Source organism: Sapajus apella, unplaced genomic scaffold (genome assembly GCF_009761245.1).
Source record: "Sapajus apella isolate SASKATOON/1434 unplaced genomic scaffold, GSC_monkey_1.0 scaffold43, whole genome shotgun sequence".
NCBI classification, from domain to species: Eukaryota; Metazoa; Chordata; class Mammalia; order Primates; family Cebidae; genus Sapajus; species Sapajus apella.
The window spans coordinates 8,590,071-8,616,723 of NW_022436983.1; the positions used below are offsets into that span (position 1 = coordinate 8,590,071).

Genomic DNA, 26,653 nt, shown 5'->3' on the forward strand with positions numbered 1-26,653 from the left:
GAACAGGTTCTGGAGCCAGAACTTTCTGAGTTTGAATCCTGGCTCCACCTTATACTAGCTGGTGTGACCTGGGGCAACCTGCTTAACCTCTCTGAACCTTGGATCCCTCATTGATAAAATGAGGATGGTAATAGTACTTATCTAGTTGTTCTGGGGATAAAAATGAGCTAATATGTGTAAAATGCTCTATCTATTATTAATAGCTCTTAACAATAATGATTATATATCTGTGCATTGATTAATTAAATGATAACTTTTAAGTAAGGAGTCTCCAGCAGAGTGCCGGCATAGAGGTGGCAGTGCTCAGTAAACAGTAACTGTTATTCTTTTCTTGGACCCCTCGCTGGCCCCTGGCCCTCTGTGTCTCTCAAATCCCACAGAGGAAGTGGAGACACAGGGTCTGAAAACTGCCGTGGGGAACACAGTGCCAAGATTCCCAGAGCCACCGGCCCCAGTTGGGGAAGTAGTTCCACTAGTAGCCACCGGGGGCAGCAGAGGACACATCCTGCCCCGGGCACTGCTGCAGGTTCCCTATGAGTCCCCCCTCTTTTTGAAGAATGAGGAGGTGACTGCTCCCTCCTGCCCACAGGCACGCGTTCTCCATAACCCCTGATGTGGGAGGCAGTTCCGCAGAGAACACCGCTCACTTAGAGTCAGACTCCCAACGCTGCATTTTCCAGCGGCATCACCTTGGATAAGTCCCTTTGTCTCCCGAAACCTCTGTTTTCTCAGCTGGACCCTGGGGATAGGCTGGTTTGGTGGGTTCAATGAGCTGGAAAGCACGGTCCCCAGACTGAGGTGAGTGCTCAGTAAATGACACCTATTCCCAAGGCAGCACCATGGCTATGAGTATGGACCCTGCCGCCAGACTCTGTGGGCTTTAGTCCGGCTTCCATCACTTACTGGCTGTGTGACTTTGGGTAAGTGACGTGACCTCTGTGTCTGTTTCCTCATCTGTAAAGTGGGGATGACAATAATAGTACACTTAGGTCTTTGGGTTGTTAGGAAGATTAAATTAATATGTGAAATTCTTAGAACAGTGCCCGGCACATGGCACATATTAAGTGCTATGTAAATGTTTGCCATTATCAGGGCAAACATATTATTACTACTAGTAGTAGCATTTTCTCTGTTCTTTTTTTTATTTTATTTTTTTTTTCTGAGACATAGTCTTGCTCTGTTGCCCAGGCTGGAGTGCAATAGCATGATCTCGGCATACTGCAGCCTCCGCCTCTCGGGTTCCAGCGATTCTCCAGCCTCAGCCTCCCGAGTAGCTGGGATTACAGGTGCCCACCACCACATCCTGCTCATTTTCGTATTTTTAGTAGACACTGGGTTTCAACGTGTTGGCCAGGCTAGTCTTGAACTCCTGACCTCATGTGATCTACCCACCTCAGCCACCCAAAGTGCTGGGATTACAGACGTGAGCCACCGCACCCGGCCTATTCTTTTTATTCTGAATAAAAGGTGAAACGTTTTAACTTTCTGCAGAAACTTTCCTACTTGAAGTGAACTCTTCAAAAAGGGGCTTAGAAAAGGTGAGGTGTGGCCCCTGGAAGGAAGGACTTTATTCTTTTGTTACAATTATGAATCTAACTTGGGGCCCATTGTGGTGGCTCATACCTGTAATTCTAGTGCTTTGGGTGGCTAAGGTAAGATGACCACTTGAGGCCAGGAGTTCAAGGCAGACTGGGCAACAGAGTGAGACCCCACCTCTACAAAAAAAATTAAAACTTAGCTGAGCATGGCGGTGGCCCACCTGTGGTCCTAGGTACACGGGAGACAGAGGCTGAAGGATTACTTGAGCCCAGGAGTTGGAGGCATTGAGCCGTCATCACACCACTGCATTCTAGGCTGGGTGACAGAGCAAGACTTTATCTCCAAAAAAGAAAAAAAAAATTAATCTGGGGCTCATGATAGTCCAACAGGCAGGGCATGAAGGCCAGCTGAGCTCTGTGAAATTGCTTTAATGGCCTGTTCTGTTCTGCCTGAGGACTGGGGCTAAGCTCTGCCTCTAGGAGAAGTCCTTTGCAAGGCCCTAAAGGAGATCAGGATCGCTGCCAGGTCATTGGGGGTCCTGGGAAGACCATCAAAGGGTATCGGTGAGCCCATGACAGGCCCACAAAAGTCTCCAGCCTAGCCAGGACAGATGGCAGGATGGACCCCAAGTAAAATCCTCACCCCCCAAGGGCAAAGGTCTAAATAGGTTTGGGGGAAAATCCCACGCTAATCCTTCCTGATGCACCTGGGTCCCAGAGTCCTGCTGGGATGGCCGAGGGAAGAGGAGATCAGCGCCATCCCTGCCAATGGCCTCGGCAACAAAGGCAGCCCAGGGGCTGCCAAAGGGCTTCAAAGTCACTTTGGAGTCCCCAGGAGTGGACTGAAGACGGCCGTCTCCAGAGAGATAGCAGGGAGTGTGTCCCGCTCAGAAGCCATGGGCGTATCACTCCAGCCTCCTCTGGGAATATTTCACTGGCCCAGTTTTTGAGGATTAACCCTATGCTAGGCCCCACACAGAGCTTTACATGCGCCTCATCTCCTGAAGGCCTCTGCCACAACCTGGCAAGTAGCGACCACGATCATTTCCATTTTATGATGGAGAACCTGAGGATTCCAGGGATGGATTCATCTGCCCACAATCACACACTAGTGAGGGTGAGAGCCAGGATTTGAATCCTGGCTTCTCTGTTCTAGGGACTGTGTCACCAACCCCCTGGGTAGGCAGCTTCCAAGATGACTTCAATGATCCCGGAGGCTCCTGGTGTCCACCTTATTTTGTCTTTTCTCCTAGATTGTGGGTGAGATCCAGATGCACTTCTAGGGAACAGAACAGGGAGAAGGGGATGGGCTGTCCTGTCTGAGATCAGGCTGCAAACACACTGTGGCTTCCATATTTCTTTTCTTTTGTTTTCTTTTTTTTTGTTTTTTTGAGATGGAGTTTCACTCTTGTTGCCCAGGCTGGAATGCAGTGGCACAATCTCAGCTCACTGCAACCTCCACCTCCCAGGTTCAAATGATTCTCCTGCCTCAGCCTCTCGAGTAGCTGGGACTACAGGCATATGCCACCACACCTGGCTCACTTCTGTATTTTTAGTAGAGACAGGGTTTCATTATGTTGGCCAGGCTGGTCTTGAACGCCTGAACCTCAGGTGATCCACCTGCCTCGGACTCCCAAAGTGCTGGGATTACAGGTGTGAGACACCGCACCCAGCCAGAGGCACTTTATGATCACATAAAGCAAGGTGTTCTGACATTGTGGCTGAGGTCTTCATACCCCTGGAAAATCTTGCCAGGGGTTACAAAACTGTGGGGTGTTACAAAACTCTGCATCATCCTAGGAATCAAGAGTTACTGCTTTGTCTTAGCAAGAGGTATTTGGAGATAGTAACATGTGGGTTGGAATATCTCAGTAAAACATCTTCCACACATAGAAACATAACAACATTTGGGTCAGTGATGGATCAACTGCAAATCTGATGTTGGTCCTTTTAGATTATGCTATATTTTCATTGTACTTGTTCTGTTGCGATCTGTTTAGATACACGAAAACTTACCATCATGTTACAATTGCCTGCAGTATTCAGTACATTGACTTGTTCTACAGCAGCAATAAGCTATACCACATGGCCTAGGTATATAGTAGCTATCCCATGTAGGTTTATGGAAGTACCCTCTACGATGTTTATGCAATGACAAAATTGCCTACCGACGCATTTTCAGAACACCATTCTGCCTCTGTCCCTATCCCTGTCATTAAGCGACGCATGACTATTTTAAAATCACAGCCAAATGGGGCGAAATGGGGGTGAGATTTCAGTGGGCTCAAATATTCAACTTCAAGCAGACGCCAAGCATCATGGGGTCTGTTAATGTTTCTGGGTTTTGTTCCTTGTAGGCTTCTCCAGTGATCTAAAGGAAGTTCCCCTGGGAATGAGGGGACACTGTGAATAGGACCTGCACGGATGCCTGTGTCTACAGTCGCTTTTGTGTTCTTGGGTGGCACCCTGTCCAGCCTGAGGTCAGAGTCACAGGGACCCCGTCTGGCCTCAGGGCTAGTCCCTCAGCCCCTGTCCTCTCTGAAGTCACACTATGCCTCTGCTCTTTAAAATGAGTTGTCGGAAGGACTAGATGAGGACAGCTCCTGCTGTCTTTCCTGACCCCCAGATCCTCCCTTCCTGCTGCTCCACGGAGGCTGGACACAGTGTGCCCTGGAGCAGGACAGTGAGCCAAGTTGTCTCCGGCATCAATTCCCAGCATCTCCCAGGGGGCCTGGGAAGGTCTCCTGGGAATAGAACTAGCTACAGAATTGGTAGATCCCAATGTTCAGAAATAATTAAGAATTTCAAGACAATAACAGCAGAGTATTTACCTTCTGAGCACGGGGCCCAGTGTGACCACACAGGTCACATGCCCAGAAGCTGGGTCTGCATGGGGGTCTCCACTAAAACCCCCCTGGATTTGTCATTTGTGTAGGACCTGCCCAGGCCACTCAGGGCAGAACATGGGTTGGTTAGTCCTTGGCTGGCTCCAGGATCTCCTGTCGCAGAACTGAGCAGAACCATGTCCTGGGCCAGGGCATCCTCATACGCCTACCTCACGGTGTGTTTACTACACCTCCCCACCCAACACAGATGGGTTTCTGCTAGGCTACTGACTGCCACTGTGGCCACAGACTTGCCAGCCAGCAGAGTTGAGAGCAGGGACCGTGAGGGGCTACAGCTGAGTGAGGGGGGCATGGGAAGCCTGGGAACCTCCAGAAAAATGGGGAAGGTGGACCCCATTGCTGTCTGAAGTCCTGGGCCTGAGTGTGCAATACACACACACACACACACACACACACACATTCACACACACATTCACACAGAGCCACAGCAAAACTGCATGAAGAGTTGCAGAGGGAATTTCCCAGGGCTGTGGGCTTGCAAAGCAACTTGGATGTTTGAAAAGTGACTAGAAAGAGTACGTGTGTTTCGAGAGGCTACAGAGGGGACCAGTGACGGCAGCCCTGGTGGCCAATGGGCTAGATAGAGACTTTTAGATAATGTTGACTTTCTTCTTCCTCCGTCTCCTCTTCCTCCCTTTCCTCCTTCTTCTTCTTAAGTTTTAAAGAGTTGCTAATATTTCGAACTGAGATTTCACGTAAAAATCCACATCCCTAGTAGCTCTAGACAAACAAAAAAAGTAGAACATCTGGTAACATTAAGACGACATTCCTGCCTGACAGCAATCTGCAGCCTCCTCTACGGGGAGCTGGTGGCCTCATTTGCCACAGTCCCCGCCATCCTCATGTCTCTCTGGCACCAAATCCGAGTGACAGGAGCTACATACTCGTGCTTACTCTGGTTTTTGTTTGCTTCTTATTGGTTTGGTTTTTGTTTTTGTTTTTAGACAGGGTCTCACTCTGTCGCCCAGGCTGCAGTGCGGTGGCACCATCTGGGCTATCTGCAGCCTCCCCTCCTGGCTTTCAGTGATCCTCCTGCCTCAGGCTCCCGAGGAGTTGGGATTACAGGCATGGGCCACCACTCCTGGCTAATTTTTGTATTTTTAGTAGAGACGAGGTTTCACCATGTTGGCCGGGCTGGTTTTGAACTCCTGACTTCAAGTGATCCACCCACCTTGGCCTCCCAAAATGCTGGGATTACAGGCATGAGCCACCACGCCCGGCCAAGCGCTATTTTCTTCTTGTCATGGAGTCAACAGGAAAGCACATGTCTGTATCCAAAGCATAGTTGATGTACTTCCGGAAATATGAGAAAGAGTATGTTTCTTTGTAGAAGTGAAAAGTCTTCCTAAGTGTTTAATATGTCAAGAGTGTTTAAGTCAAAATAATACCACCTAAATGCCCTTATGAAATAAGCCACCGTAGCCCCTGCTCACCCCAGCTCACTCACTTACGTTCCCAGGCAAGTCCCTGAAGGTAACTCAGGCAGTCCTGGACCAGGTTTCTCCGGGATGCAGGGTCTGGCAAGGGCGTTGCTAGCTTCTCTGCCCTCGGGGGCTCAGAGTGATCATTCTGTTCTATCTGGTATCTCAGCAAAGGAGAGGAATTAGGGGATTCCCAGCATCTCCAGTCACTTGGTGTGGTGTCAGTTTCCTTCTTCCTGGAAAAGTGGTGTAGGGACTTTTCTTCCAACTGCTGGGAGCACGCAGCACTTGGCATGCCACGCTGCCCTCCACTGGGCAATCAAAAGTGCCAGCTAGACAGGGCAGGGGTTCTAAGGCAGCCTCCGCAGCCCGGCCTTTTCCGTCAGTGGGGAGGTGAGGATGCAGGGGCGGGTGGAAGCTGGGAAGGCCACGATCGTTGGTGGCCAGGCCACTGTGGTTGCCGAGAGCTAGGGCTTCTTACCCACAGGCAGGAAACTGCTCCTAAAAGGTTTTGTAGATTTGGGGGAAAGTAATTTGCTTCTCAAAGCTTGTTGGAGAGCCATAGGCCGGTGACCTAGAAATTTGCACATCTCAGGTCTGGGCCAGTGGGAGCTCCAGGTTATAGAGCCAGGCCTGGGCAGGGTAGGGGTGCATCCATGCTGCCTGCAAGGGGAGGTTGGGGGCTCCATGAGTGTGTGACTACTCACCTGGCTGCGTAGCCTCGGCTCCCGCGTGTCTACAACTGGGGGAAACTGGACCTGCCTCCTGGGGCTGTCAGGAGATAATTAGTCCTTCTAAAGAGCATCGTAATCCGCAGATCAAAGGGGGTTCAGAGCTACACACTCACTTCACAGGAGCACTGCCAGCCTGAACACCTACTCCAGCGGGTGACTTCTGCTGTGCAGACCCTCCAAGGTGCCATCTCCTACAGGATTCGCCTGGCCTTGTCACTGTTTCCCCACGTACTCCCAGGGTCCAGGCTCTGGCCTCCCCTGGGAACTCCCTTACCTGCCAGTGGCTGCCATAGTTGGAGAGTTCCTAGGCAGCACTGATGATGGACAGTGGGGAACTACTAATGCCCTAACTCATAGATGGGGAAACTGAGGCTGGGGAAGTGAGGTGAAGTTATAGGACCTCCCAGCAGATCTCAGCCCCTTGCGATCTCCCCCACCGAACGGTGCGCGCACGCAGCATTCCCTTCACTTAGATGATGGCCAGTCACACCAAAGATGAGGGAAGGAAACGTCCCGGGACCACTCCCCTGCCCGCCCACTCTTTCTGACCTCTCCCAGCCGGCTCTGGGGACCTCGGCTTCTGGCAAGGCTGTCACAGGGTGTCAGGAGACGAGGGAGACACTGCAAAGTCGGGGAGGCCAGGAAGGGGCCAGGGGCCTTCAAAGACCGGGGCTCCAGTGGTGCCACGGCCGTCCCTGCGACACCGGCCATCTTTCTGACCCCCCGTGTCCCCGGGAATGACCGCTTCGGGGATGCACCGAGTGGCCGGGCCGGGCGCACAATGGGGCGACGCGGCGGCGCTCCCGGGGCACTCGGGCCAGTCTGGGCGCCGCGGCGGGGCGGGGGAGGGGGCGGGGCGGGGCGGGGGCGGGGCGAGCCTCCGCCGTCGCCAGCCCGGAAGGAGCGGGAGGAGGAGCCGCGGGACTGGGAGTAGTTCCCACGTGAGAGGCTCAGAGGCCGAATTCCTCGCGTGCGGCGGCCGCTGACCGCCCGGCGTCCGGCCGGACGGAGAGCCCTGATCCAGGGCGCCGGGGCGGCCGAGCGGGCGGCAGGGGCGGCTCTCGGCTGCGCCCCGATGCGGCGGTGACCCCTGGGGCTGTGAGCCCGGCGCGCGCCGTCGGAGCCCCCTGCGCCGCCGCGGGAAGCGCCCCCCGGGCACCCGGCATGCGGGCGGCAGACTCGGGCTCTTGGGAGCGCGTCCGCCAGCTGGCAGCGCAGGGCGAGCCGGCGCCTTGCTGCGGAGCAGGGGCCGGGCCCGCGCGCCCCCCGGGACCTGCAGCCTGCGAGCCGTGCGTGGACGCGGCGGGGCCCGGTGATCGGCCCCGTGCCGGGGCTCCCCGGGTCCGAGCCGATGGCGACTGCAGCCAGCCGGGTAGGTGCGCGCGGGGCGGGGCGGGACGGGCGGCGCGGACACAGGCCCGGGAGCCGCCGGGGCCGGGCGCGCGAGGGCGCTCGGAGCCGGGATCGGGAAGCAGCTGGTGGCAAAGTTCTCGCGGCGCGCAGAGCCCCAGCCCCGGGCGGGTGCAGCGGAAGGCGCGCGGGGCGCGGAGTTAGTTCCTCCGCGTGGGGACTGCGGCTCGGGGGCTGCACCGGGAGGCCAGGACCGCGTCTGCAGGAGCCGGACGATCCCGCGGCGCCTAGAGACCCAGCTCCGGGCTGGACCCCGCGTCTGCTGGGGGAAGCGTGGGAAAGGGGCCAGCCCCGCGCGAAGTTGGGTCGGCCCCCTGGGACCGCACCTGTGAGCCATCTGGTGGCCCCCGCCGAGTGCCGAGGGGAGCCCCCTTCACCGCTGCCCCTCCGAGGCGAAATTGATGCCTCGCGTTTGCTAGGAGCCGGGAGATTGCTGCGTTTCTCATGCACTTGAACTCCGAGTAATGCAGAAAGAGAAATTGCAGAGGTGGAGACACAAATGCAGTGATCTAATTGCGTATGGTTGGCTAATCCGCCCCAAGTGGAGAACAGCGTTTTACTGTTAAAGTGTTCCCAGTGGGTGTGCCCAATCCATCCCACTCAGGCCTCAGCTGTCTTTCTTCCCCTTCCCCCTCCCCCCAGGTTAGGGCACGGGGATGGGAGAGAGGAACCCCCGCTGCAACGTCTTGACTGGAGGAGGAAGAAACCATAGAAGACGCAGGGCTTTTCTGAGAAGGGGCTGCCATCATCAGGTCCAAGTTCTGAGTACTTTTTCCGGGAAAAATGGGAGGGAAAGGCACAACATGATTAGTCCTTATTTATTGAACACCTATTGTGTTCTAGTAAGTCACATGCAATATATCCTTAAAATCTTATCACACCCCTGGGAGGGAGGCTGTGTTACCTCGAGATAACAAGGATGGGAAAAGAAAAGCTCAGAGGTTAAGTGACTTGCCCAAGTTCCCAGAGTTCTAAGTCATGGTGTTGGAACTCCAAATTTTGTTCGTGGAAATCCAAAGCCTTAGCACCATAATACCTCTCCCAGGCAGCAAGCTCACTAGCTGGGGAGCACACGGGCTTATTTACCTAATAATTGTTTCTTTCCTGTAAGAAAAAAGCCAACCACAAGGCCCCCTATTCCTGTTTTTCCTGTGTTATCCTCCCCAGAAGATGGAAAGCCGCCTTTGGATGTCAGGGCAGAGTATTCCTCTCTCCTGTGTAGGAGTTCTCCTTTTCCTGCCTTTTCCCCAGTTACACGTAGCAGAGTCCAAGACAGGTTGATGTAAAACAGCATAGATGCGAAGAGTAAGCAGATGGGAGAGCTTGGGCAAGTTGCTTCATCTTTTCAAGACTCAGTTTACTCATCTGTACAGTGGAAATAATAATGGTACCAACTAAAGATTTGTCATTCCAAAGATGGTGTCTGTAAAGCACCTTGCCTCACTCACGGTAAGTGCTTATTGCATATTACTTCTCAGCTCCTTCTGATGGTACATGCTTGCAGATTACCCGTCAGTGCCCCACTGACTCAATTTTCCATTAGATGGTGGTGCTCTCTGCTCCTCCACCCTCATGAACTGTGTCAAGATGACTTTTGTCTTATCTGTAAAATGCTTCAGTGATCTGAGGCTGAGTGTTAGGTCAGTGGAAGTTGTTATTATGAAAACGTGCAGGAGATGGCTGGGTGGAGATAAGGCTGGTTACTTTGTGTCTATATAGACTCCAGTTGTGTGTTTATAATAATATCCTAAGGACACAGTGTAGCCCAGGAATGCCTGTTTCCTAGGTCTAGGGGTGGGTGGTTGTTATTCCTGCAGCCCTCATGTTGTGCCCATTTTAAAAGAGAGCGCATTGGAAACCTCTTTTCCTGATTTACAGATGACATCACTGGCATGAAACAAGATCAGACCAGCAGCTAAACCAGAAAGTTTTGAGTTTTCTCTACCCCACTGCCCTTCCCCCTTTCTGGTCTCTGGTTCTTAAAAACCAAATCGAGTTTCTGAGAACTTCCATGATCTCCAGGCATTGAGGGAGGACAGCCTGCCATGAGAATGGTTTCAGAAACCATGGGCTGTTACGAGGGGATTTCCTCTAGGAGGGAGATGGAAACTCTTTGGCCCAAAGCTGCCAGCTGAACTTGTTGCTGAAATAAACATGTCACCCAGGCTGTGAGGTGACTATTCTTCGAATCTCAGCGCTTGATCCCAAGTTGAATGTGGTACTCAGTTTAAGGAGCTGAAAGAGGTGCCCTGTTGGATGGGAGAGTCTGTGAATTGGCACTTTCAGAGATGTGGGGAAGGGGAAAGGTAGAGGGGGTGCTGGCCTGGTGGGATGGAGGCCTGAACACCTTCAGTTGCTCAGGGAGAATGTCCTGAGGTCAGCAGGTGATGGCCCTGTAATGGTGACAGCTCTGGCCTCCCGGGTGGATGATCCAGGCACTGGAGCAGGAGGTGCAGACGTTGGATGTTTGCACAATCCGTTCCTGCTTCTGTCTGGATTGTATTTTACTCTGAGATACTCCACAACTCAGTTTCCCCATTGGCACCAAGGGAATAACTCCTTCTGAGGGGCAGATCATTCCAGAGCCCCCTCGGAATGAACCAGGTCCTCACTGGAGTTTTTTAAGCTGGGAACAGGAATCCAGTTCTTTGATCTTTCATTGTCCATTCATCCGGTCACATTTCTTGAGCATCTGCTCCGGGCCAGGCACTGTTGTAGCTGCCAGGGATATGGCAGCAGAGGAGATGACTGCAGCCCCGGTTTCCATGGAGCTTACATTCTGTGGGAGGAGATTTCCAGTAGGCAAATAGGCACAGGATATGTCCAGAGATGGTGTAAGAGTTATGCAGAAAAATAAAGCCAGGGAGAAGTTAGAATGATGGGAGCAGGCGCTGCTTTGTATTTAGGTAGGGTGGACAGAGGCAGCACGTTCCAGAATGAAGTGAGGTGCTTGGGTGCTGAGTTTCAAATGCAAGAGGGTGTTGTTGATGAGCTAAAGGAACTAAGCCATATTTTAAAAGGTGGTGGGAAATTAGCATCTTTGTAGACAAGGCGCTCCATGGGTCTGTAACTGAAGCCTTTGCACTCTAGCCCCATTGCTCCCTTTAGCATTTCTCTTTACCCTGAGCTCAGAAAGCCACGTGGCCTTACCCTGCCTCTCCACATCCTCTACCTTTTTAAAAATCCGTATTATTGTATTGTGATGTTCATTTGTGTTCTTATCACTCTTGCCCCTCCCCTTTAATGAAACCCGTGGTTGAGGGGACTGCGGCGGGCGCTTGCGAGTCTTTGTGTACTGGTTCTCAGCTCTGTTCTTTCCCGGGGACCAGTTATGGTGTGAAACAAACATGATGCTTTGTCTTTATGGGCCAAGCAACCCCGTGGGGAGGTGCAGTTGCTAATCCCATCCACAGATGGAGAAACTGGTCCTTAGGAAAGTTCAGTCATTGCCCAAGGCCACACAGCCAGTGAGTGTCACAGCCAGGAGTTTATCATCCCAGACTGTAGACCTCAGAGCAGTGTGGAAAGACTTCATGTTGCTGTAAAGAAAGTAGACCCACATTGTTTCTGATCTCTTTTTCCTTTACACTTTTATCCTTTTTTTTAAAAAAAAAAAAAAAAAAAAAAAAATTTGTCCTGTCCTTGGCACTCTTGGTTTTAAGCCACTCAAGCATTTGCTGTCTTTCTGCTGTTGGCAATTTCGGCGGGAGGTCAGCTCTCTGTGAGCCATTCTGAAAAGGACTTCTGCTGGGACTGGATGAGATGAAATCTCCACTGCTTGGAATTAAGGGCAAGGGCAGAATGCAGGCAGTGGAGGGCTTGGTTCTTCTGGACAATCGGGGTGAAAGCCACGGCTTAGACCCGTTTCCCTGGGGAGTCTCGACCTGTGACCCAGCACCCTCCACTCTCCACCCTGTGTGTGGTCCAGTGTGATGGACTGAACTTTACCCTTCTGCCAAGGCTGGTGGCATGCCATAGTGGGTACAGGGCACAGGTTTTGGAATCAAACACACACTGGTTTGAATTTGTCAGCTCTGCTCCTTACTAGCTATATGCCCCCAAGCAAGTTATTTAACGTCCCGAGCCTCAGTTGACCCTTCTGTAAAATGGGAATCTTACTACCCACATCAGAGTTGTTGGAAATCGGACAGGAATCTGTATGATTAGCATTGTTTCTACCTGCGGGGTCCGATGCCACCCATGCTGTAAGGGAGGAGGGGGAATTCCTATTCCTGCAGACTCCAAAGGACTTGACGTGTATGTGTTTAAAATATATAGAATACATTTCCTTTTTATTTTTGAAGTTTGAAGTATTGGGATTTACTCAGACAGGTGACTCGAAGGGATGCTAGCTGCATATTTGGCCTTCTGAGTCATCATGAAATCTCCATAATGGGCAGGAAGCACCATTATGTTCTTTGTAATATTCCAGTTGAATGAACTGGACGATTTGCCAGGACCCTCCAGCCATTCTGGAGGAAGAAGAGTTTGTTCATTTTTTAATCATCTCAAGAGGAAAACAGCACCCCTGGCTCTGGAGTTAGCCTCCCGCATCCATAACACGGCAAGCTGACAAAAATGCAATCTCAGCACATTTGCATGTAGACAGATTTGAGCCCCAGCAGATAAGCACACCTAACCTGTCATTAAAGCCGGCCGAAGCCATCGCCCTGGGGATCCCGTGTTTGCTGTGAGTCACTAAGGGCTGTAAACACTCCAGAGAGACAGGCATGGTTATAAGGGGTGTGCGGGCGTGGAGTTATTTTAATGGATTTACTCTCCGTGAGTCTTATGTTGTGGGTGCTAGATGAGTGCCTTTCAGGGAGAGGGAAGGTCAGGCTTGCCTTCTGCTCCCGAGGACAATCTCTGTCTCCCTTGTGGCAGCCTCTGTGAAGGTGGGGACTCCAGGCTTTCTCTTGTCTGCTGTTTGGATGCCTTCAAGAGAGGCCAATTAGAAGACATAAATTGTAGCGATTCTCTGGAACTCTCATCAAATGGCATGAGCTCATCACGTGCTGCACCCAATTTGGAGGAAATTCACAGCCAGAATAGTGTAACAGGCACATGAGTGCTGCCTGACGTCCCAGCCCCGAACTGGGTGACACTAAGCCTGGCCTAGGGAGCGGGGAGCTGTTGGGCTCTGGGTGGGGCCAGTCCTCAGTCCACAGGGGGACTGTTTTGGGAAACACCCTCCACCTGGCACCTGGTGGCTAAGCTGCAGGTGTAGACGGTCTCGTCTTTTGTTGCCTCTTGGATTTGGAGGCGGACTCGGGCTCCCAGCTAGTTCGGGCTGTAACTTCATCACAGGCATGGACTGTATTCACTACCTTTTAATTGTACAGAAGTTTCAGAAAGCGGTCCCTGGGGGATCGGAGAGAAGCGACAACAGCAGCTGCTGTTTCCTGGATGCCTTATTCCCTCCCCTCAGTGCAGCCTCACCAGCGTGCTCGTAACTTTGAAGTTGTATGTGCCCAGGCAGGGAAAAAGGTGGATTTTTGTTCAGTTAGGTCCCATTGGCATGGAAAGATCATTGACTGAGGGCCAAGCAGTAACCAAGCGCCTTGTTCCATGCGTTTCTGTTGATCCCTCCATTCCTGCCAGCCAGCTGGCATTCTCCCCCTCTTACAGGGAGACCACCGAGGCCGGGAGAGGGTACACCAGTTGTGTTCCAGGCTGCTGTGCTGCCCTCCTGGGACTACTGCTCTTGAGGTTTTCCTTGTCAGCTGACGATGCCCCAGGCTCCCAGGGCACAGGGCAGGGGCTGAGATGCTGAGTGTCATGGGATTTTCTCCCTGGCACCTTCGGCTCACAGGCTTCCAATCAGCCAGAGCCAGTTGGGAGGGGAGCCTCTGGGGCCCAGAGTGGCCCCCAGTCTCTGTCTCCAAGAGACTCTGCCCCTGCCCCTTCACCCCAGCCAGAGGTCAGAGGCAAGCTGGCTCCTGATGGGAGGTCCCCCTTGCACCCGTTTGGAAACCTAGAATGCAGAGCCCTGAGAGGGAAGTCTGTGTAGGGCTGGGGTCAACCTGCTCCCTCTACAAGGTGAGGAAACTGAGGCCCGAGGCTGGGAAGGGATCATACCCCAGGATGTCACACAGTGAGGCTTCCAGGGCCAGATATGAAACTTTAGAAAAGGCATGAGAGGCTGGGCACAGTGGCTCACACCTGTAATCCCAGCACTTTGGGAGACTGAAGCGGGCGGAGCACTTGAGGTCAGGAGTTCAAGACCAGCCAGGGCAACATAGTGAAACCCCATCTCTACTAAAACAAAAAATACAAAAATTAGCCAGGCATAGTGGTGCATGCCTGTAGTCCCAGCTACTTAGAAGGATGAGGCAGGAGAATTGATTAAATCCAGGAAAGGAGGTGGAGGTTGCAGTGAGCTAAGATCACGCCACTGCACTCCAGCCTGGGCAACAGAGCAAGACTCTGCCTCAAAAAAAAGAAAGAAAGAGAAGACAAGTCATGGGAATGTCTTGGCAGCACTGGAAGTTTTCACCCTTTACCGCCTTCCCCAACCTCCTCTGACCCATTCAAGGTGGGTCTCAGACTTTGGGGATTGCAGTGGTCTGAGGTACTTGCTAATGTATAGATTCTCAGGTTCCTCTCCCCCGCCAGGAATCTGGATGTGTATCAAGTACCCTGTGTAATTTTGACATTCCACAGATTAGACTTTGAGAACCTCTGCCCTTTGCTTTCCTGGGATTGGGTTAATTTTAGAGAAAGAAACCCAGGAGGGCACAGGCTGTGGTTTCCGGGAGGGCAGGGGCCGTGGTTTACGCTGTGTTGCCCAGGCTGGAGCCCAGGGGTGATCAGAGCACACTAGCGCCTTTTCACTCCCACAGGTGGCCCAAAGTATCCAGTCACCTAGATGGACATCTTAGTTAAATCTCGCTTTTTTTCCTTTTTGTGCCAGCCCCTACCCGGACACATGTGTTCCCAGAATCTACTAGAAAGAGGCACATGTATTTCTCACTCTTGTGAACTCGAAAGGCTGTCCTGCAGCGAGAGAGCAGGCAGAGGCTTTGGTGGCGGCTGTTCCGGGCTCCAGGCTGCCCACCAGCACTCCTGTGCTCCCCATTCATCCCGAATTCCTGGCTCCTTGAGCCCCACAGAGGAGCCAAGGTGCTGGGCGGGGTGCTAGGAGACAGAAGAGACAAAACTCTTGTCCTGTTACTCACCCACCTGCGGGGCCTGTTCCTCCATACTTCCCAGCGGGGCCCCCCACCCTCTCAGCCCCGCCCCCCGCCCCCCCGCCCCCCGCCCCGGTTCCCTTTCAATGTCTGTGTGATGCCGTTCACGTGGCCGAGCATCCAGTTGAGTTCTTGTCGGTGCTTCCTCTGGCATCTCTACCCGTGTCAGTCAGACAGCAGAGAGCCACGTGGGGGAGTTTCTATTTACTCTCTGCCCTTTGGGGAGGAGAGCCAAGGGGCTTGGGAGATTGCAAGGAGACTCTGCGTGTGGCCCTCCCCTGCGTGGCAGGCCCTGGGCTTAAATGCAGCTAGTGTGACTGAAGAACTGAGATTTAAGTTTGACTTAATTGTAAAAGGCCACAGGTGGCTAGTGGCTCCCATGTTGGAGCTGACCCTGAGTCAGAGCATGAGGCTAATGAGTGTTTCCAAGGCTTGGGAAGTCTGAGATATGTGTTTTTCCACCGAGAAAATGCGTGTTTTCCACCCACAAGGAGCTGAGCCCTGATATCACTGGGCTCAAATGCAGATTCTCACCCCAGAAATTGACTCCAGGGTGCAGTTCAGAACCCTGCACTTTTTTAAATTGCACTTTTTATATTGTGGTAAAATGTCATTGACCGTTTTAACCGTTGTTAGATATTCCGTTCAGTGGCATTAGGCACGTTCAGTGTTGGATGACCATCACCGCAATCCACTTCCAAAACTTTTTCATCACCCGAAACAGAAACTGTGTCCATTCAACTCTAACTCTCCATCCCTCTCCCGCCCCAGCAACCACCGTGCTAATGTCTACCTCTGTATATTGGCCTATTCCAGGTACTTCATCTAAGTAAGATCACATAGTTGTTGCAGGATTCTGTGCTTTTTTTTTTATTGCATTTTAGGTTTTGGGGTACATGTAAAGAACATGTAAGATTGTTGTATAGGTACACACGTGGCAGTGTGATTTGCTGTCTTCCTCCCCTTCACCTATATCTGGCATTTCTCCCCGTGCTCTCTCTCCCCAACTCCCCACCCCCCACTATCCCTTCCCTATTTCCCCCTCGACAGACCCCAGTGTGTGATGCTCCCCTCCCTGTGTCCATGCGTTCTCATTTTTCAACATCCACCTGTGAATGAGAACATAACATGTTTGATTTTCTGTTCTTGTGTCAGTTTGCTGAGAATGATGGTTTCCAGGGATTCTGTGCTTTTTAAACATTTATTTATTTTTTGACATGGAGTCGCGCTCTGCTGCCCAGGCTGGAGTGCAATGGTGCGATCTCTGCTCACTGCAACCTTCGCTTCCCCAGTTCAAGCAAATCTCCTGCCTCAGCTGCCCGAGTAGCTGGGATTACAGGCATGCGCCACCGCATCCGGCTAATTTTTTGTATTTTTAGTAGAAACAGGGTTTCACCATGTTGGCCAGGCTGGTCTCGAACTCTTGACCTCAGGTGATCTGCCCGCCTCAGCCTCCCAAAATGCTGGGATTACAGACGTGAGCCACTGCACCGGGCCCTCTTTTTTCATAGCATAGTTGTGAGTGCTAAACCCCAGGACCACTCCTTGCCCTGGGGTCTTGAACAGAAGGGCACCTGCTGCTTAGACGCTGCAGAGAGATAACCCTTCCTTCAGTGCCAGAGAGATTTTCTGTTCAGCAACAGGATAGTCTGCCCCAGGAGGCAGTGGGTTCCCCAGCACTGGAGGCATCAGGCAGGGACTGGGTGTGCCCCACCAGGGTACCAGAGTGGTCACTGGGGGGCTGCTTCTGGCCAGCATCCATCTAAATACTCAGTTTCCCATCCTGGCCTCCCGTTGCCACCTCCATCTCTCGTTTCAAAGAAGGGTGGGGAGGCTGGGCCGGCCGCGCCTGTGGCTCTGCAGCCTTCTTCATACCATGACCATTCCCTCCTGCCCAACACCTTCAAACCTCTGACCCAGGCTGAGGATCATCGCTGATCTGGAGTAGCCCTTCTTCCAGCGCTGCTGGCCTCTGTGGCATTCCCTTAAACCTCCCCAGCCACGGGGGGAGGAGTTGCTGGGCTTGCATTTCCTCAGTACCAGGCCCCAGCCTTCCTGTGCTCCTTTGAGGCCATGTTGGGTGTGCTCACAGCTGACCAAGGGGCAAACCTGCATCCCTGGTGTTCCCTCTGCAGGGATACAGGCCACCCGTTGGGTTCTGGGGCAGTGACAGATGCCTCCTCTGCCAAGCTGGGCTGCCTTCTCCCTCCCACCAGGGTACAATGCTCCTGCAGGCGTGAGGTGGACATGTCTACCCTGGGTGGCATCTTTCCTCTTTCTGGCACCCTCGAATGACCTCTGAGGAGCTCCATTTTATTTATTTATTTATTTAATTTTTGAGACAGAGTCTTGTTCTGTCTCCAGGCTAGAGTGCAATGGTGCAATCTTGCCTCCCTACAACCTCCACTTCCTGGGTTCAAGCTATTCTCCTGCCTCAGCTTCCAGAGTAGCTGGGACTACAGGTGTCCGCCGTTATGCCCGGTAATTTTTATATTTTTAGCAGAGATGGGGTTTCACCCTGTGGGCCAGGATGGTCTTGATCTCTTGACCTTGTGATCTGCCCGCCTCAGCCTCCCAAAGTGCTGGGATTACAGGCGTGAGCCACCGCACCCAGCCCCAGAACTCCGTTTTATAGATGGGGAAATGGAGGCTGACACAGCGTGATCCCTCTGAGCCACTGCTGTCTGATAGAACTTTCTGCAAAGTTGGAAGCGGTTTGTATCTGCATTGCCCAGGATGGAAGCCCCTGGGCTTAACTGTAGCTGGTACGACTGAAGAACTGAGATTTACATTTTACTTAACTGTAAAAAGCTACATGTGGCTAGTGGCTCCCATGCTGGAGCTGGCCTTGAGTCAGGGAATGAGGCTGATGAGGGTTTCTGAGGCCTGTCTCAGCTTTGGAAGCCTGAGATGTTTCCACCGTGCTCACCTAGGGCTGCCATGCTTCTCTGTGTGGCCCCCGAACCACCATCCTTAGAGTCACTCAGGGGCATGTTGTTTCCTGGACCCCATACCCACCCAAACAATCAAAAACATCTGGGGGCCGGGCGCAGCATGGCTCACACCTGCAATCCCAGCACTTTGGGAGGCTGAGCCGGGTGGATCATTTGAGGTCAGGAGTTCAAGACCAGCCTGACCAACACGGCGAAACCTCGTCTCTACTAAAAATACAAAAATTAGCCAGGCATAGTGGCATGCACCTGTAATCCCAGCTGCTCTGGAGGCCAAGGTGGGAGGATGGCTTGAGCCTGGGCAATGAAGGTTGCAGCGACCCAAGATCACGTCACTGTACTCCAGCCTTGGCAACAGAGAGAGACCCTGTCTCAAAAAAAAAAAAATCTGGGAATGTGCCCAATAATCTGCATTTTAAACAGACCCCACCTCCACCCCCAGATGATGCCATCTCACGCTGCATTTTGAGGACTGAGGCTCCAACACCTGCCGTCTTTACTTCTGTGGGTCTTCCCAGCATCAGGGGCCCAAATCTGTCCTTTGTGCCTTTTCCCCCATCCACATCCCCCAGAATCCCATGAGCTGGGCCAGCGATTCTCCAGGTGTGTTGCCAGGACCAGCAACATCTACAGCGCCCGAGGACATAGCAGATATGCAAATTCTCTGTCCACTCCAGACCCAAAGAATCAGAAACTCGGGGTCTTAACAAGCCCCCCAAGGCAATGTTGATGAAACTATAGCTTGAAAGCAGCCACTGAGCAAGACTGCTCTAGAAACCTTCTACTTCTAATTTTTCCTCTTTCCCTCCCTCTCCCCTCCCCTTTCCTCTTCTCCTGGTACCCTGGCCTGCTCCCTCCCCAGCTGCCAAGGGCTGGTTGGCCCTTCTATGTCTAGAGCCTAATGGATGTGTCACTAGATGGTCTGTCTGCCTTTCACAAAGGCCTTTAGAGATCCTGGCCTTACCCAGGGGACAGCCCTAATGGTGCCGTTAGTGGGGCAAGCAGAGCAGCAGCCTGTAGTACCCCCGCCCCCATCTTCTCCCAACACCCCAGGTGGTGGCCGCCTGCTCCCCCAGTGCCAGAATTTCCGAACAGCAGAGGGCCAGATGGGCCCATTTCCCTGGAGCCTCCAAGCCCACCTGCCCTTGGGGAACGCCTGGACAATGTCCGCCCAGCCCACAGCTGTGCTCAGCAGACAGTACTTTTCCATGTCACATGTCCCCAGTGTGTAGAAAGGCAGGGGAGGTGAAGGGCAGAACATCAGCCCTGGCTTTGCAGCTGACCTGCTGTGGGTCCTTGTACAGGTCACTCACCCTGTGGACCTGTGTCCCTGTTTGGTGAAGTGAAATCATAGTGTCAGCCTGGCCTAGCACGTAGATTTGTGCTTTACAAGAGCCCGTGGAGGTGGAAGTGCTTCACTCACACTGGGGTGCCTCAGAGATGCGGTTGGTACCATCGGTTGGTAGCTATAGGATGCTGGTGAGGACAGACCTGTACCTGGGCCACCAGCTTGTCCTGTTTTTCCCAGGACTTTACTGGTTCGCCCCTGAACGTCCCACACCATGGGATATGCCTTGGTCTCAGGCAAACTGGGCTGGTTGATCACTGGTGCTCTGCTCCACTGTGCCAGCCACACTTGGCTGCTTTTGCCATATAGAAAGGGATCCCGGCCAGGTGCGGTGGCTCACACCTGTAATCTCAGTACTTCGGTAGGCTGAGGCAGGTAGATCACGAGGTCAAGAGATCAAGACCATCCTGACTCACATGGTGAAACCCTGTCTCTACTAAAAATACAAAAAATTATTCAGATGTGCTGGCACATGCCTGTAGTCCCAGCTACTCGGGAGGCTGAGGCAGGAGAAACACTTGAACCCCGGAGGCGGAGGTTGCAGTGAGCCGAGATCGCACCACTGCACTTCAGCCTGGGTGACAGAGCAAGACTCCATCTCAGAAAAAAAATAAAAGGGATCCCTCCAACCCTCCTAGCAGCTAAGGCCTCACCTACCTGCCTCCCGCTTTAGATTTCCACATCACTTTGATCCCTCCTGCCTGGCTGTCACTCCCAGCTCATTCATGACAGCAGGCATCAATTCATGACCTTTGCAGCTTGGATTCCAGCCAACCAGCTCTTTATCATGTCACATTTGTCCGTTTGCTCACTTAATCACTCATCCCATAAGTACTCACCAGGGCCCAGCTGAGCGCCTGGCACTGACGGCTGAGCAGGACAGACCTTGCTCTCATGACGCTTACATTCTGGAAGAGGTTTGTTCTGTCTAGAACTCCCATCTGAAACCAGAAAGATACCCTCCCTCACCTTCTCCCCAGATGCGACAGGCCTCCTTGTTCACCCACACGGCAGACATCCAGCACCTGCTTTGTACTCGGTTTTGTGTGAGGATCCGCAAACGTGACGGTCCCCCTTCTGCCTCCAGGGGAGGAGCTCAGGGTCTCTCTGACCCATGAACCACCCTGGCTCATCCCTACCCTTCGCCTTGCTAGTTCCCATCCCTCCCTGTCCTGGGCCTCCAACCTTTCTGGGAGCCTTTCTTGCTCATTGCAGCCCCTCTGGGCGTCATTCTTGCAGTGCCATCTGCAAATGTCACCCAGATCACAGCGTGGCAGAGAGTGGCCCTGCAGAAGGTGAAGATGGCACCTCAGCAAGCGTGTATCTGTGCCCCGTGTGTCTGCGTCCCGTGTGTCTGCGCCCCGTGTGTCTGAGCCCCGTGTGTCTGCGCCCCGTGTGTCTGAGCCCCGTGTGTCTGAGTCCCGTGTGTCTGCACCCCTTGCTGGGTGTTATGGGACCAGAGGAGAGCCTTCATCATAGGCCCTGCTGGTTAATTACTTGCAGGTTTCCTCAGAGCACCTACTTTGGGCCAGATCCCTTTCTAGTTCCTTGCGGAAGAGGTCAGTTTTCTCTTTTATGAGTTGTGTGTTCTTTCCCGTCTTTCCCTTCCCCCTCCGTCTTCAAGGACTAGCGAATCCGTTGCCACCTCTTAGGTTCTGTTCACCATCTCCCGGCTGTAAATAATCACGTCCCCTCCACCTCTGCCCTCCTATCCTTCTTTGATCACACAAAGTCCCAGGTCGGCTTGTAGGAGGACCCCTGGATCTGTCAGCCTCCTGAGCATGGGGCCTGGGTGGGTTGACTGAACACCCTCTCCTTCCCTCCCCAGTGTGCCTGCGCCCTCCAGGGCCTGCATGAGCGCTTCTGCGATGTCCCCTTCACCACTTTCCTGGCACATCCCTGATAGAGCTGAGCACACTGAGGTCCGCGACAGCAGCTGGTGCTTTGGGTGCTCCAGACAGCATCTGGCTCCTCTCAGCCTTCCCAGTGGGAGTCTGATTTTCCAGGCTGTGCCTGGAGCTTGGCCACCTCCCTGGAAGGCGCTGATTGATCCCCTTTAGAGGTGACTTGAATCCATACCCAGCAGGCAGGCCGGTGCTACCTTCTCATAGCAGAGCTGGAGCACACAGCCCCGGAAGTTAGGAATTTAGCAAAAGGGCACCTTTGCTTTACTCTGTGCTTGGTGGTGTTTCAGGCGTATCAGCCTGTGTAGGAGAACAGGCTCCCCTCCCTGAGCGAGGACAGGTGCACAGACACAGGGCTCTGAACATGGGGACGTTGGAGTCCAGGTAGCAAGTGCTTAGGGCAATTAGAGCCCGACTGCCTGGGTGCAAATTGTTCCAACAGTGGGGACCCTGAGCAAGCTTTTTAACCCCTCTGAGCCCCAATATCCCCATCTGTAAATTGGGGCTGCAAGCCCTATCTAGTAGGGGTTTTATGGAGATTAAGATCACTTGTATTAGTTCAAACTGGACTGGATGCAGTGGCTCATGCCTGTAATCCCAGCACTTTCAGAGGCCGAGGTGGGCAGATCACCTGAGATCGGGAGTTCGAGACCAGTCTGGCCAAAATGGCGAAACCCCATCTCTACTAAAACTACAAAATTAGCCGAGCATGGTGGCAGCGGGCACCTGTAATCCCAGCTACTCAGGAGGCAGGAGAATCGCTTGAACCCAGGAGGCGAAGGTTGCAGTCAACGGAGATCAAGCCAGCCTGGGCAATAAGAACAGAACTCCACCTCTTAAAAAAAAAAGTGGGTGCTGGAGTGATATGAGACTCACCAGACAGATGGCAAGTCAGACAGGCCCAGAGCCCAGTGGTCCCTAGGGCGCCATGCCCTAGGGCAGGATCCAGATTGCTGGGGGCAAATTTTGGGTTAGCATCTGCCTGGGCTTTGCTCTCTTGGCGACAGTCAGTCAGAATCTCATGCATTGTGAGAAGCTCACACTGGAGACTCTTGGGCAAGCTGCTTAATCTCTTTGAGCCTCAGTTTCCACATCTTGTAAAATGGGAATGATTGTAGCCACCCTGCAGGGCCCACACAGTAGGAACGTGGAGCTGCTGCCTTATTCATAAGCCAGCTTAAATACTGCGTGCAGTACAGTGGATTGGAGATAGTGATGTTTATCTATTTATTCATTTTTTGTTTGTTTTTCTTTTCTGTTTTTTGAGATAGAGTCTCACTCTGTCGCCCAGGCTGGAGTGCAGCGGTGTGATCTTGGCTCCCTGCAACCACCACTTCCCGGGTTCAAGCAATTCTCCTGCCTCAGCCTGTTGAGTAGTTGGGATTATAGGCGTCCACCACCACGCCAGGCTAATTTTTATACTTTTAGTAAAGACAGGATTTCACCATGTTGGCCAGGCTGGTCTTCAACACCTGACCTCAGATGATCCACCCGCCATGGCCTCCCAAAGTGCTAGGGTTACAGAGGTGAGCCACTGCATCCAGCCTATTTATTCCTTTAGACACAGGGTCTTGTCGCCCAGGCTGGAATGCCATGGCAGTATCATTGCTCACTTCAGCTTCAAACTCCTGGGCCCAAGTCATCCTCCCGCCTCAGCCTCCTGAGTAGCTAGGACTACAGGCACACACCACCATGTCTGGCTAATTTTTTAAAACTTTTCGTTTATAGAGACAGGGTCTCACTGTGTTGCCCAGGCTGGTCTCGAACTCCTGGTCTCAAGTGATCCTTCCACCTCAGCCTCCGAAAGCGCTGGGATTACAGGTGTGAGCCTCTCACCCGGCCAGTGATGTTTATTAAGCGTGTAGTCCGCATCAGCAGTATGGGAGGTACCTCTGCATAGGCTGGAGTATGTGTATTTGAGGGCGTGTGTTCTCGGGCCATCTCCTCTGCTTGTTGGGATATGGAGAGCCATGACAGTGACAGCTTTGAGCATTGTTGTCCACTGCACAGGCTCAGGGTCCAGGTGCTGTGCTGAGCAGTGATAACGGAGGTCCCCGCCAGGCTGGACAGAGAGACCCTGAGCTCCTCCACTGGAGGTGGAAGGGAAGGGGAACTATCACATGAGCCCAAGTTACAGGGGGCCAGGGTTGATCTAGGGAAGTCCTAGGGCTCAGCCTCAGGAGTGCCAGGTTCCAAAGGCAGTGACACAGCCTGCCCCAGCCTGATCATCCCTTGGGGAGGGGCCTGCCTCCCTCTGCACCCCTGAAGTGCTTAAATGCCTGGGAGACAGAACTGATTGGTCCCTGCCTAACCAGTAGTTTAGCAGACCATGGATCAGGTGACCACCCTGGTCCAATCAGCTGCCTCTGTAAGAGTGGGCGGGGTACTTGATACAGAGAGCTGCTTCCTCCCAGGGGCCGTGGGAAAGTAGCTGTAGTGGGGGAAACTGAGGGCAAGGAAGACAAATTGACTCACAATGTCTAGTGCAGTTGTTCCTCTTGAGTTTGAATACCTTCAGGGATTGGAAACTCACTTCCTCTCCAGGCAGCCCCTACAATGTTTGATTCATTTTAAGCATTCACTCACTTTAATGTTGAGCCAAAAATTGATCTCATGGTGGCATCCGCCCGTTGGCCTGTGTCCAGCATTTGAGGATCATACATGCCGTGTCTTTCTCCTCGATGTGATAACCCCCCTGTTGTAAGAAGACAGGCACAGTGGCACGGGGGCCAGCTTCGTTTCTCCGGTCAGTTTTCCTCCCAGCCAGGGCAGAGGAGGTGGGTTGGGTGGTTGGGAGCACAGAAGGTCTTGCCTTGATCCTCTCGGCTGAACCAACCTTAGATCTCTCGTCCCCCACTGGGCTCCCTTTGTGAGGGTGGAGGAAGAACTGCTGGAGCCTGTACCTTCTCTTGCACGTCCTAGGGAAGAATGTTCCCCAGGCTGAGCTATGTGTTCCTGGCTCTCTTGATGTTTGTTTAAGAGGACACAGCAGGAACTCAAAGACATCCGGCAGCCCCTCTGGACGCAGGCAGGGAGAGGGGCAGGTGGAAATGGCTGTGGAGGGTGGATGAGGGTAGCTCAGTAGCCTGGGCCAGGCCAGGCAAGTGGAAATGGCCAGACAGATGTCATCTCCCTCGCCCCCACATTTTTTTTTTTTGGAGAGAGGCAGTCTTGCTCTGTCACTCAGGCTAGAGTGCAGAGGTGCAGTCTCATCTCACTGCAACCTCCACCTCCGGTTTTCAAGCGATTTTCCTGCCTCAGCTTCCCAAGTAGCTGGGACTACAGGTGTGCACCACCACGTCCAGCTAATTTTTCTATCTTTGAGTAGAGACGGAGTATCACTATATGTTGGCCAAGCTGGTCTCAAACTCCTGACCTCAGGTGATCCACCTGTCCTGGCCTCCCAAAGTCTGGGATTACAGGCATGAGCCACCATACCCGGCTTCATTCCCCTTTCTGTAGCCTGCCCTACATCCCCACCCCCATGCCCTCAGGTCAGAAGGAACCCAAAGGCATGCAGTGGCAAGTTCGTATATTCCTTTTAGGGTCCGTGAGTAGTGTCCATGGCCAAATAAACAGTACTCACCTCGTGGTCCTCAGAACATGTGCCCTCAGCAGACAGATTACAAAAAGAGGAGGGCGAAGATGGAATAATACATCATCTGCCGACTGTTGAATAAAGGAGATTGAATTTCTCTTCGGGGAATTTTTAACCTGAACCAGCAGCCTACCTTCCAGACCAGGGCAGCCAGGGTTGGTGGGTTGGATTGGGAGAGGCGGGGGGTTCTGGTTTTTTTACCGCACTTCCCCAAAATTAGCTCTTTGCGGGGGAATGTGCAGAGAAGATGCTCATTTAGAAGGAGATGTATAGCTTTCTCCGGAAATCAGGAGCAGGGAAGATTTCCTGGGCACCAAAGTTATCCTGAGTTAATTTTCATGAATGCTGAAAGGATCGCAGTTGAAAACTCTTTGCTTCTGCGCATGGTCTTTGCTGAAGTCCATGCCGTCTGCTCACCAAAGAAGGATCAGAGAGCTGCTGTCCTCTTGTCTGGCTTCCTGAGTTTGGGCTTCATTGTCCCTGGCATGGGGACTAGAGAGTAATTAGAACCTTGCTTTGGTATTTTGTTGCATTCCTGGGATATCTGCAGCTATGGGCCGTCTACCGCTGGAGGTGGGGTGACCTCATGGCCTGATGGGTGATCCACTTGCAATTCCAGAGAGACATGGCAACAAGCCCACACGATACAGGGCTTGTTCATGTCCCAGGTTGCGTTACAATGCAAACACCTGCTCCCAATGAAGACTTTTATTTCTTCAATTGGTTTATTTTCTGCGGCTTTACCCAAGCGTGGAGGCAGTGTTGAAGCATCACAAGCTGTGGTGTTTATGTGGCTGGCTTTGTCTTACACCTCCCACCCCTGCCAGCCCTGTACGCACAGGGGACACATACTTGTCCTCTCTCCTCCTCAAGCAGCCACGAGTGATCACGGTATTATTGCAGGTGTGTCAGGGAGGAGGTCCCCAGATGTTCCAGGGATATTTATGGTTTGAGGTTTATGGAGTGGGGGGAGGAAAAAGGAAAAATCTAGTAGAAGTTCCGCTCAAGAGAGTAGGGCGGGAGAAGGCCAACTCATGTGAATAAAATATGGAGATGAAAGAAACGCTTCTGACCTGCTCCAAGTGTTAACCTCAGTGTTTCTGCACACTCTTCTGTTCTTTATTCAAGCTGTGCACTTTGATTCTGCAGCAGCAGAACCCAGAACCCACTCTCCTCTAGTGGGTACCATTTTCTCCTGGGAGATGAGGGGAGGGGGTGGCTTCAAGGAAAAACAGGTTTTGTCATGAAAGCACCTCTGGCCAGGAGAGTGTGGTCCAAGGGGGGCTCCAGCTTGTCGGAAGGAGGCTTTTGTGCCTGGGACCAGCTCAGCTCGATGGGCACTTCTTGGGCTTAGAGCGCAGTTCAGGGGTGCACCAGCTGCTGCAGCTCATAATGCCTGGCTCCTGCCAGGAGGGTGCTCCAGGAGGACCCGGAAGGATGCTTCCCTGGGTAAGAGATTTCCTTGTCTGGGTTGGCAGGGTCGTCTGTAATCCTCTAAGAGAGACAGGCCTGGAGCTGGTCACCATGGGTGAAAATCCGGCATTGCCCTTCTATCTTCCGGCTTGTTGTGGTCTTGTGTTCTGTGGAACTGGATGTGAGCTGCATTTGCGTGTGTGTGTGTGTGTGTGTGTGTGTGTGTGTGTGTGTGTGTGT

The 26,653-nt window shown here is 52.8% G+C and overlaps 1 protein-coding gene across 9 annotated transcripts in view; it reads left to right on the forward strand.

The window, feature by feature from the left end:
* The window catches only part of KAZN (kazrin, periplakin interacting protein), a 1,289,243-nt gene that overhangs the window by 1,059,122 nt on the left and 203,468 nt on the right, over window positions 1-26,653 (forward strand). The window contains exons 1-2 of one of the 9 annotated variants that reach the window (XM_032301161.1): window positions 12,647-12,791; window positions 12,905-13,069. The exons of 6 other annotated variants lie outside the window; for them this stretch is intronic. In XM_032301161.1, coding sequence (XP_032157052.1) covers window positions 12,740-12,791; window positions 12,905-13,069 — 217 coding nt within the window. In that variant the 5' untranslated portion in view covers window positions 12,647-12,739. Of the gene's footprint in view, window positions 1-7,532; window positions 7,972-12,646; window positions 12,792-12,904; window positions 13,070-26,653 lie in introns of those variants that run through there. 2 more of the 9 variants (XM_032301160.1, XM_032301158.1) reach the window with 2 other exon arrangements.